Source organism: Narcine bancroftii, chromosome 3 (assembly GCF_036971445.1).
Source record: "Narcine bancroftii isolate sNarBan1 chromosome 3, sNarBan1.hap1, whole genome shotgun sequence".
NCBI lineage: Eukaryota > Metazoa > Chordata > Chondrichthyes > Torpediniformes > Narcinidae > Narcine > Narcine bancroftii.
Window position 1 is genome coordinate 188,921,816 of NC_091471.1, and position 12,362 is coordinate 188,934,177.

A 12,362-nucleotide genomic window follows, 5' to 3' on the forward strand; every position below is an offset into this window, starting at 1 on the left:
CTCATGGGCCTGAGGGCCTGTTATCATCATATATCCCTAATGTGAATTAAAAATCTGATTGAAAACACAAGCAAATATTTCTAAAATTGTGGATAACATTGGCTATTATGTGGTTTAACCAGAAATGATTCTTAATGAAATGGATAAATGTGAAAAGCTAAGCCCAAAGAGATGATGAATAATTGAAAAGATATAGAGATGGCTCTGAAATACAAAATAATCTAATCTATTTAATTAATGCTGGCAGAATTAGACATACAATTTTTTATTATTATTGCAGCATTAAAAAAATTTACAATTGCTGGCAGAAACATCGGACCATGTTTTACAGCAATGATTATGGATGGATAACTTGTCACAAGAACAATATCTAACCCAGTGGTTCTCAACCTTTTTCTTTACACTCACATCCCACTTTAAGTAATCCCTATGCCATAGGTGCTCTGTGATGGCTTAAGATGGGATGTGGGTGGGAAGGGAAGGTTGAGAACCATTGCTCTAGACCCAATTGTTACTGAAATATTATGCTTGAGAAAAATTGTCATTGGCCAATTTCCTTTGGAGATATGAAACCGTGCACATAACGAATCAATTAGGGGTGATTAAAACAGTGGTTTTCAACCTTTTTCTTTCCACCCACATCCCACCTTAAGCAATCCCTTACTGATCATAGAGCACATATGGCATAGGGATTACTTAAAGTGGGATGTGAGTGGAAAGGAAAAGATTGAGAACCACTGCTCTAACATAAAGATAAATGTTGCACGTCAGAACTGCCCATGATGTCCGTTGACTTTTTTCATTCTGTTTCTCCACAGGGAATTCCTTATTGGACTCCACTGTGTGGTGAAGGGTATTCAAAAATATCAGTAAAGAATGAAAGGACGGAGGAAGAAGCAAGAGCAGGATTCTGAAGTGGATGATTTGCGATGATATTGCTGAATGTGGAATAGGCCCAAAGATTAGTGATCAATTTTCTCTGCTCCTACTTATCAATATTACATGGGTCAGGGGAATGGACAAGTCAAGCTTGCTCACAAAAACAGCATGGAAAAAAATAAGATTGGCCCATGCTTTCTATGACTTAAATTTTCCAAAAAAAGATTATGCCTTCCTCAATTTCATTTGCAACTCAAAAACAATGACGTCAACTCAAACAATGTAAGAATCTAAATTAAATGACAAGTTAACGATTGCTTGTCACCATCCTCCATTGAAATTAATGGAGAACTGTTGTTCAGTGTGCTGGAGACACACAAGAGACTACAGATGCTGGAATCTGGAGCAACAACCAATCTGCTGGTGAAACCAGGGGTTCTAATCGCTCACTGATATTTGCTTAATCCTCTAAATTCCTGCAGCAGCTTGTTGGTCCTCAATTTATTGGAGGTTGTTCAAGTACATTCCCCACCACCCTCATTAGGGAATTGCTGCAATGTTGAGCAAAAGTGCAGAGTTGGAACTAATTTTTGAAAACATCTGAAAGAAATGACTTCAAGTGGAGGTCTTTAACTTTGCATATTAAATGTACAGGTTATGCTTTAATGAAATTGTCCCACCCTTGCTCTATTTCTAATCCATCACTAAAGAGGTGGGACTGGAAAAGGTTCAGCAAGGTTATTTTTATTTGTATATTTATGTAAGGCAAACATGGAACTTCTGTGGTTAGGCACTTCTTCCTTTATCCTCACAAATGCCAAGGATTCTGATTGCCTGTGATTGGCTTTTGTGAGGAAAGATTCTAATCCTGGCTGTCAAAGGCTTCTGGCCATGACTGTGTGGGAGGCTGACAAAGTCTACTGAAATTTCAACTTTATACAAGTGGCCAGGCTATTCAACATCCATCACATCCAACACCAGTACAAAAATGTTTCAGTCTCTATAGTGAGGTTCAGACCATGATTTTGAGACTCCAAAATCAGAAATGCTGCTATTGACACACACGCAACAATATAATTCTTACAATCCAAAGGCTAAATTCTTTCATTAGGGTAGAGAGCCATAAGTGATCTATCTTGCAAAGATTAATTTGGGGCTTGGAAGATTGGTAAATGAGGGCTGGGAGACCAGCTCAGGTAGCTGGGGAATGTTAGGGGCAGACATGTGAATGGGTATATGGGGGCCAGTGGAGCCTGAAACTGGAGAGCGGGAGACTAGAGAATGACTTGGGAAATTGATACTGGAAAATATTCAAACCAAAAGAGACTGGAAAAATAGTACAAGAGGCAGGAGGCTGGAAAAGGCTCGAGACTTCACAACGTGGAGAATATGAGTTTGTGAGACTGGATGTGGGAGGGACCCAGATAGGGTCAAATTGGGAAAGAGTGACTGAGAATACTTGGAAATGGGGCTTGGAATACAATGTATTTGAAAATTCATAATTAAGTAGCCTAATTTTTTGTTTTGTTTTGTGCATTTTTGTTTGTGTTGGTGTCACAATTATACATTAAATCATTTAAACACAGAATAAGGGAACACAGAAATGAGACTTTAAGACTGAGCTCCTCTATGCTGACCAGGATGCCTGTCTGCATTAATCCTATTTGTCCTTCTTATGACTAGATTCCCTACCTGCGCCTCCATAACCCCCACCCCCCCCCCCCCAACCCCTTTCTTATTGAGGTATCATTTATTTTGCCAGCTTGTACAACCTATCATTGGGTGCAAGTCCATAGCTTTTCAGATCTTTAAAGAACTTTCTCAGTTCTCACTGCTACCATCAGGAAAGAGGTATAGGTGCCTCAACACTTGCACCATAAGATTCAGGGACAGCAGCTACCCCTCTACCATCAGCTCCTCAACAGCAAATTCAACCAGGGACTTATTTAAGGACTCTTACTTTTGCACTTTATTGTTTTTTTTTCTCTCTCTCTCCCTCTGTATTGCACTTTAGTTTACATTTTGTTATTTGTTTACACAAATCATTTTTTTTCACTGCAGTAGTAATTTAAGAATAAGTGTTACTTCTCCCTTGCCTTAATGAAAAATAATCTCAGGGTTGTATGTAACAATAAATCTGAAATCTGATGTGAAATATTTATCCTCCAATCTTACCTTGTGCTTTCTAGCTTTACACTTCCCTAGGGAAAAAATAATATTCTTTCAATCTATGCACCTTATAATTTTACAAACCTCAGCTTTTCACATTTCAGTGCAAATAAACTCAGCCTGTCCAAGCAACATCCTGTTGAACTCTCCCTACTGCGATCATGTTCTTCCTGTAGCCTGGCAACCAGAACTATACTCAATGTGATCTAGCCAAAGTTTTATACAGCTGCAGTATAATGTCTCAACACTTACACTTGGCCTTTACAAGCAATCATACCAAATGGTTTCTTATCTGCTCTATCCACTCACTGACTTGTGCTCCAAGGTCCCTCTGTACATCAATGCTTGTGAGGTCTCTGGCATTTAGACTATATATCCATCAAGAACTTGACTTCCTAAGTGCAGTACCTTGCACTTGTCTGGAATTAATTCCATCTCTCACCACTCCCACCGACTTTCCATCTTATCTATTTCCCAGTCATCTCTACCAATTTTTGTCATACCAGCAATCTTACAAATCAAAACATTTGCATTCTCATCCAAGTCATATCATCACATTACAAATAACAAAGATCCTAACACTGATCCCTGTTGCATATCACTTGTTACAGAATTTGAGTCAGAAAAAAAACACCCTTCCTCCTCATATCACCAGGCCAATTTTGGATCAAATTTGCCAACATTGAAACTTAACCTTATGAACCAACCTAAAAAAGTGGAAGTTAATTCATTCAAAAATAGTCACATGACAACTGGTTATATGTGGTGGAGTTTTTATTACCTTTCTAAACTTTTTGAGGAATTCAATTAAGAAACAATAATGAAAGCACTTACTAATTCGGTCCTTTTCCTGTCTTTGAAACGCACGAGTCTTTTTGTTGTGGTTTCCATTTTCGTGTAGCACTTTGAACCAGTCCTTTAGCCTTGATACAACCTCTCTGAACTCCTTCTCACTGCATTCTGCTACAGAAATAACATGAAATTAATTATTAAAAACACGTAACCAAATTTTCTCAAATATTCTGTTTTTTAAAATTTTCTTCATGTGCTCCAAATGTTTGGTTTCAAGTGGATTTTGGAAATGAAGTACAAAGGACATATTCCAGTTTTGCATGTTTAGCACATGGAACCAAGCACAAATCTATTTTCATGGAGCTGTTAATAAAATGAAACACTTACCCTTTGAGTTTTCTTGGAAGATTAAAAAATCCTTTGTAACAATTTCCAGGGTGAGAACACAATACTTTATGAATGCTATGAAGATGAAATTTACTTTTCACTAATGACCTTTACATTCTTAAATGCTTTATAGCCAATTAAATAACATTTGCTTTATAGTCGCTGCTAATGTACAGAGAAAATACAGCAGGAATCTCCCATAAACCATTAAAATTAACAGATTGCTTGATATAATTTATGTTCATCTGAAATGTCTTACTCAATAAATGTTTCATAAAATGTTGGTTTACTGGCTCAACTAAAGAGTGGATTCAATGATACAGCACACTCTCATTATTGCAGTAAGATGTCAGCATACTTTCTGTGTTCATCCTTTATTTCAGTAAGGATTAGAAGGAATTTCTGGTCAAGACATTTAAGAAGAAGCCAAAAACATCACAGGTATTTCCTCACTTTCTCAGCAACACCTTTAATCTGGAGACTAAATTCATGATCAGGGTTATGTTTTATAATTGCTTAACATTAATCAATTTTCCTGATATTACCAGAAACAAATTATATGTTCACACATTTTTTAGGCAACCCAGTTAAGTATATGTTTAACTGGGCCTTAGAATGGCAAGATTTAACCATATGCTTGTGACACTGTAGATGTATTTTTTAGGTTCAATCAAATGAAAAAAATAAACAAATGAGTTTCAATAACACCAAAGCATTTTTCAATTTAATTCTCACTGCATTATTTTCTATGGCATGTGAACTAATTATAACCCAGCTCTCCAGGTAGTCTTATGTATTTAGTGCTCGAAGGTGCTAATAGGTTTTACACAATGAGCTGCAGTCAAATGTAAAGAAGTAGGCCGGGATTATCCTGTGTCATGAAGTATTACCACCACATTGCTTTAGCAGTGTAATTCTTCTAGAATTAATCCCATTTTCTGAATAATTACTGTCAGTTTGCATTTCTCACAATTAATTAAGCATGGCCTAATAAATTAGCACACAGCAACTAAAACATTAATTAAACCAATTACCAGGGATTTAACTAAGATAACCAGCCATTTTCCACATTAAATATCTATATTAAGTAAGATGCACAGAATATAATCATGCATATTTATGACAACTTGAAAAGCTGGAACCAACTTGGTCTACTATGGATAAAACTTGCTTCACCATTTCCCCCCATTCCCAAGGTCCCAAGTCAAATCCGCAAAAGGTGGCAGGTCATTGTTACAATTAAGATCGTATTAGATGTGGAAACTATATGAAATTTTGATCTTATTTGGTTACATCTGAGTATTTTCCTGCAGTCCACTGTGAAAAAGTAAAAGGCTAGATTTATAACAGGCTGTTTCTTGAAAATCTATCATGTTCAGGGACAGGTAAATAGCCCAAAGATAATTCTGTAAGGCTTTTATTGATGTATTGAGCCTCACCATCTCAGAATACCCTGAAGAAAATTAAAAAAGATATAGCACATGGGTGCCTGCCTGGAATCTGCAGATACTGTGATTGTAGTAAAAACACTCCGAAATGCTGGAGAAACTCAGCCGGTCTTTTCAGGCTCCATAAAAAATAAACAAAGATATATTACTGTCGTTTCAGGCCTGAGCCCTTCTACAAGGAATAAACAGAATGAGCCAGAAGCAGGAATCTCAGAATTCAGATAATGCCGGCTGGGGGAGGAATCCAGACCAATATAAGGTGTTAATTGGATATGATCAGGGCCGAGGAAAGAATTGATCATGTCTGTGCATAAGGAGACAGGAAAGGAAGAGACACAGCTGGGGGAGGGCGACGGGGGGAAGAAGTGAGGGAGCGGGGGGTGGCTCAACGAAAGGTAGAGAAGTCGATATTATTGCCATTTGGATGGAGGGTACCCAGTCAGAAGATGAGGTGTTGTTCCTCCAATTTGCAGGTGGTCTCAGTCTGGCAGAACCTGAGACCATGGACCATGGACCATGTCAGGAAGGGAATGGGATGGGGTCTTGAAATGGATGGCCACTGGGAGATGCACGCTATTGTGACAGACAGAGCCGAGGTCATCAACAAATTGATCTATCAGTCTATGTCAGCATCAGTCTATGTCAGCATCTCCAATGTAGGGGAGACCATAACTGGAGCACCGGATGCAGTAGATGACCCCTGGAGATTCACAAGTGAAATGTTGCTTCATTTGGAAGGACTGTTTTGGGCCCTTGGAACTCCCCATATTTGACCAGGTGTTTTCAATAATTTATGACATTACCCAAGGCTCCTGGGTCTTCTGGGTGATATCGTGATTGGGCCTCACCTCTCCCACAGCAGGCAAAAATTTCACTGAGGATCCCCCACACAGGGAAGCTGAGAGTGAAGAGGATAATTCAGGTACTTGGTGAGTAATGAAAAAGATATTTAAAGGTGTTTAGCAATTCATAATTTTTTTCCAAATTTCAGTTATACTTAAATAAATACACTTAACTTACATAGTTTTTTTTTTCTCTATAGCCATCAGGCTATTCAACCACTCCTTACTATTCTTATCACACTTTCAAATGCAATGAAGCAACATTTCGGGTTCCTTTCATAAGGTATTGCTCACAATAGGCAAACCTAAGAACCAAGTTTTTCCCTAAGGTACAAGCAGCTGAATCTAATTAACAAAGCTACCTCATTGCCTAAGTGTCTTTATACACAAGATTGGAGCTGTTACCTACATCCCCATTGAACAATGCTGGGGTAGAATGTCATCTATTCCTTTTACTTACAACATGACTGCATCAAAGTATGTAGGCCTATGGCTTTCTATACATTGGACATTGATGGATACAATGACTGCCGACTCTATATTCACTTGGCATCGATTAAGAATTGCAAGCTTACCTCCCTAGAGACAATAGCATCTATGACTCTCAACACAGGTCCCCATGTTGGCTCCGACTGCCTGCCTCCAGAGTTCCCTGGTACTCTCACGGTGACACTCACCTGGACCCCTTCCAATCTTGGGCCAGAGCTTCCAACGCAGACTCTCACTATGTGGCTCCTAATGAAGCAGGCACTCACTGCAGTCATGGCCTCGCTGCTGGATCCCACAGGCTTATCATTTCCCCTATTATCATTTCTTAACCTTCCCTATCCCCTACATCTCTCCCTACTTTACCCCCTTTCCCCTCTGGCCTCTCCTTTTCTTCTCTATCCACCAATCCACAGACATTTTCATCTCCCCTCGCTTCAATACTCCCCTACCCTCCACCTCCCTGATGGCCTCTCAAATCCTTCTCCTCCCCCGATCTCCCCTACACTCTCCCTCCCCCTGACCTCCCCTATCCCTTCAATGCCCCCTCTGACCTCCTCAACCCTCTGACTTCCCAAATGCTCCACCTCCCCCTCCTCTGACCTCCCCTACCTTCTGACCCTCTAATCCTCCTGCTCCACCACACTGGCTCCCATTCTGGCAACTGCTTTGTCTTTACAATCCCTCTGACCATCCCCCATGAGACCAAGCGCTCGGTCCTCAGTAGTGACCTTACTTTTGTCCCCCCACATCCACCCCAACCTTAATGAGTTCTGCACACGCCATGATGCCAAACTCTTCTTCCATTGCCTCCATCTCCAGACCTAGTTCCATGACCGTGACTCTCCACCACCCCCCCCCCCGCCCACCGAAGACCACTTCTCCCACTTTAAGCCTTCTTTCTCCTATTGAACACCTTGTCCTGGCCAGCTGCCCGCTCTGGATCTTTTTATTTCTATTTGCTGCCGAGACATCAACCGTCTCAACTTCACCTCTCCCCTCTATTATTCTAATCTTACCTCCATTCTCCCCTCCACTCTCTCTACAACAATCTCATCTTCACCATCAAACCCACAGATAAGGATGTATTGAGCCTCACCATCTCACAATACCCTGAAGAAAATTAATGCTAAAGCCAAACGACACCTCCCAGACATATTCTCTTACTTACCCTTTCCACAGGACCCCACCACATCATATCAAATCACGGTCTGCAACACCATCTCCAACCTCATCACCTCTGGTCACCTCCTTCCCACACCCTCCAACCTCATTGTTTCCCATCTCCGCACACCCCGGTTCTACCTTTTACCCAAGATACATAAACCCAATGATTCATGCAGACCCATTGTTTCCATTTGATCAGGTCCTTCCGAACATGTTTTGTCTAAACTTGACTCTAGCTTTTTTCCCCTGGTTCAATTCCTCCTTAACTACATCTGCAATATCTCCATTCCCTCCATCTCTTTAATTAATTCAAATTCCCTGAACTGGACAGCTTCATTTTTATTATAGACATCCAATTCCTTTATGTCTGCATTCCCCACTCAGAAGGTGTCAAAACACTTGGTTTCTTTCTTGACAAGAGACCCAACCAGTAACCCTCCACCACCACCCTCTTCAGCCTGGCAGAACTTGTTGTCACTCTTAATAACTTCTTTGACTCATCTCACTTCCTTCCAGTCAAAGGAGTAGCCATGTGTACCCGCATGGGTCCTAGCTATACCCACCTGTTTGTGGGGTTTGTGGTGCAATCCATGATGCAAGCCTACACAGGCAAAGCCCCTCAACTCTTTCTCCGCTATATTGATGACTACATCGGGGCTGCCTCGTGAATCCTTGATGAGCTCGTCAACTTCATTCACTTCCAGACTCATCTTCCCCTCTCCTCCCCTCTCTGCTTTCCATAGCCACTCCTCCCCTACCTCCCTCGTGCACTCATCTCTCCACACCAATTTTCCCCTTGGAACCTTCCCCTGTGCCCACAGGAAGTGCCACACTTGTGCCTACACTTCCTCCCCCACCACAATTAGGGGCCAAAAAGAGACCTTTCAAGTGAAGCAACATGGGAATGATCTACTGCATCCAATGCTCCCTTTGTTGCTTTTTTCACATCGGAGAGTTTGGGCGCAGACTGGGAGATCACTTCACTGACCACCTTCACTCTGCATTAGTGACTGTGATCTCCCAGTGGGCAACTAATTCAATTCTGCATCTCACTCCCAAACTCATGTCTGACCATGGCCTCATGCACTATCCATCAAAATCACCCATATGTCAGAGGAACAACACTTGATTTTCCGTCTGGGCACTCTCCAACCAGATGGCATTAACATTGATTTCTCCGGTTTCTGCTAACCTACTCTCCATTCTCCCTCCCATTTGGTTTGGATATTTGGCAACATTTTTCCATACCTTGATGAAGGGCTCATGCCTGAAATGTTGATTATGTATCTATCTTTGCTATATCAAGGACACTGTTCAACCTGCTGAGTTTCTCCAGCATTGTGTTTTTACTTCAGCCACAGTGTCTGCGGACTTTTGTGTTTTACTATGAGTGGATATGAGGAATTTGCTTTAGTTGTGCTATTGACACATCTGGGGAAACAATGACATGACAACTGTGGCTTGTCTTAGAGCACACATGTCAAACTCAGGCCTACTGGCCAAATTTGGCCCGTGATATAATTATATTCGGCCCGCAAGATCATATCAAATATGTATTAGAGCTGGCCCGCTGGCTGCCGCGCCAGTATAGCGCATGCACAGCGAATACTACAAATCCCAGAATGCTTTGCAAATGCATTGGCGCCAGCCCGTCAGCCCGCTAATCGCCCCCACCTCCTCTCTTTACTTTCATTAGCATCTGTGACCTGTCGCCCAACTCACATGTAATAAACCCCTTACGAAAAATGGCCAAACGAACTACAGAAAACAGGACCTTTCAAGACAGGTGGGAGGCAAACTCTGACCCCAGAGTTTGATGAACTTGCATCTAAGAAGAGATGCCAAGTATCTGGTTTAGACCCAGGTGCATCAGAGTAAATCACAGTGTAGCAAGCTAAGCTTGGATTCATATTTTCTTTGGTTAACTTTGAACTGTTCATAGTTGAAAGATTGGATTTTCATTGAAGCAAGTTGTTATTTTTTTGACTTATTGGCTTGTGAAAAAAAATACATTTAAAAGGAGCTTAAAGGCTATAGAGAAATATTATTTATTGAATATTTTATTTCTCATTTGTTAATGCTTCTTCTGGAAAGAGTTTAACCAAAACTTTATTATTAAACATTTATTTTAATAAGAAAAAGTTTAATATTACATATGTTGAAAGAAGAGAAAACATGCAGATGTTGTTGAAAATTTTCAATAAATATTTAGTTTGGCCCACGACTTAGTCCAAGTTTTTAATTTTGGCCCTCTGTGAATTTGAGTTTGGCACCCCTGTCTTAGAGCATAGTCTAGACACTATGTAACAAGTGTGCACCTGAAATAATCTTTGGAAGTTGGTCCTCAGGACCGTAAAGTGGCATAAGCTTCTGGGGTTGAGCTCATTCTCATAATCAACCTGAAATAATGAAGGAATTAATTTTGTATCACATGCCTTGCAGGCATGATTCTCTGATCCATTCCCAGAGTGAAATTCAATAGAAAATTACATTTCAGTATTCCTCTAACATGTTCCCACGTTCAGTCAATGGGAATTAAAGGATTTGCTATTAGAGTGCATCTCAAAGCCTGACCAACATCAAAAAGCGTTATGAAATTGACTTAATTTGAAAATTAAAACACAGTTAATTTGGGATGGAAAGAGCCTTACAACTGGGGAAGTGACAAGTCATTTTACGATCTACTGAGTTACTAAAGCGAGGTGCCCGAGAATTTTATCAGAGGTGAAAAATATACACCAATGTAAAGATGCAATCCTCTGCCATGCTCTGAAGCTTTGGCTGCTCTTTGATGTAGAAGAAATGAAACTAGATTTAGAATCCAGTAAACAATCAGATGATTTCTAGTTCAGTAAAACTGTTCCAATTGCTACAGTGAATGAAAAGCTAATAAAAGTAATCCTGGTATTATTGATTCTTGATCTTTCTGAAGACAAAGAATTAGGGAAAGGAGAAAAAAATATATAATTCTTTAAAATTTTCTTTGCAATTCCAGAAATATTTCTTTGTTCTACTGTGCCACATTTAATGCTTACACACGATTAGAACATCTTTACAATATTCAATGAAGGTAGTAAGTTTGGCTAATCCAAATCAATAGGCTTCAGGTAGGTAGAGTTTCTTATGTCCAGGAAGCAAACTATTAGTGATGAATTGGTTAATAGCCTGGGTGCAATTTTTTCCATTGCATTACAAGATGGTCAGTTAAACAGTACGACAACAACACCATTTACAAATTCAGTTGCAATACTAAGGTAGTGGGTGGTATATAAATGGGTGATGAATCAGCATACAGGAGGGAGATTGAAAACTTTGCTGAATGCTCATCAATTACAACCTCACATTCAATGTCACCCAAATCAATTATTGAATTCAGGAAGGAAAAACCAGTGATGTACGATCATTGGGGGGATAGAGATGGAGAGGGTGAGCAAATTTAAATTCTTGGGGGTCACTATCTTGGAGGATCTTTCTGGACCCAACACATGAATGCTATAATGAAGAAAATGCATCAGCACCTCTACTTCCTCAGGAGTTTGCCAAGGTTTTGTATGACATCAGAAACCCTGGGAAATTTCTACCGAGATATGGTGGAAAGTGTGCTCACCGGCTGCATCACGGTCTGGTATAACCCTGAGGGCTAAAGCCCCTCAAAAGGTAGTAGTGGACACACCTCAGGAGATCGCAGGCAAAACCTTGCCCACATTGAGAACATCGACAGGGAACGCTGCCTCAGAGAGCAGCAGCAATCATCAAAGATCCATACCGCTCAGCACGCTCTGTTCTCATTGCTATCATTAAGAAAGAGGTATAGGTGGCACAAGGCTCACACCACCATGTTCAGGAAAGGCTACTACCTCTCCACAATCAGACTTCACAACAGCAAACTCAATCAGGGACACATTTAAAGACCCTTACTTTTGCACTTTATTGATCTTTATTTTATTTCTAGGACATTTTTCCTTTTTTTTTCTCTACAGAGCGAAACAAAAACAGTCAATCAACGCAAATCCTCCATTACCTGCACATCTGCCCTGGCCCGCTCCACTCACACGTGCTACAAGGACAGGGTTCCTCTTGTCTTCATCTACCACCCAACCAGCTTTGAATCCAACACATTCTCCTCTTCCTTTTCAGCCATTTTCTACAATGATTCCACCACTAGATGCATATTCCCCTCTCTTTCCCTTTC

General features: G+C 40.5%; 1 protein-coding gene across 2 annotated transcripts in view; it reads right to left on the minus strand.

Annotated features, from left to right (window-relative positions):
- Nucleotides 1-12,362, minus strand: part of spock3 (SPARC (osteonectin), cwcv and kazal like domains proteoglycan 3) — a 493,731-nt gene that overhangs the window by 33,332 nt on the left and 448,037 nt on the right. Inside the window, exon 7 of one of the 2 annotated variants that reach the window (XM_069926142.1) lies at nt 3,883-4,008. In XM_069926142.1, the coding sequence (XP_069782243.1) occupies nt 3,883-4,008 (126 nt within the window). Of the gene's footprint in view, nt 1-3,882; nt 4,012-12,362 lie in introns of both variants that reach the window. The other variant, XM_069926141.1, reaches the window with a different exon arrangement.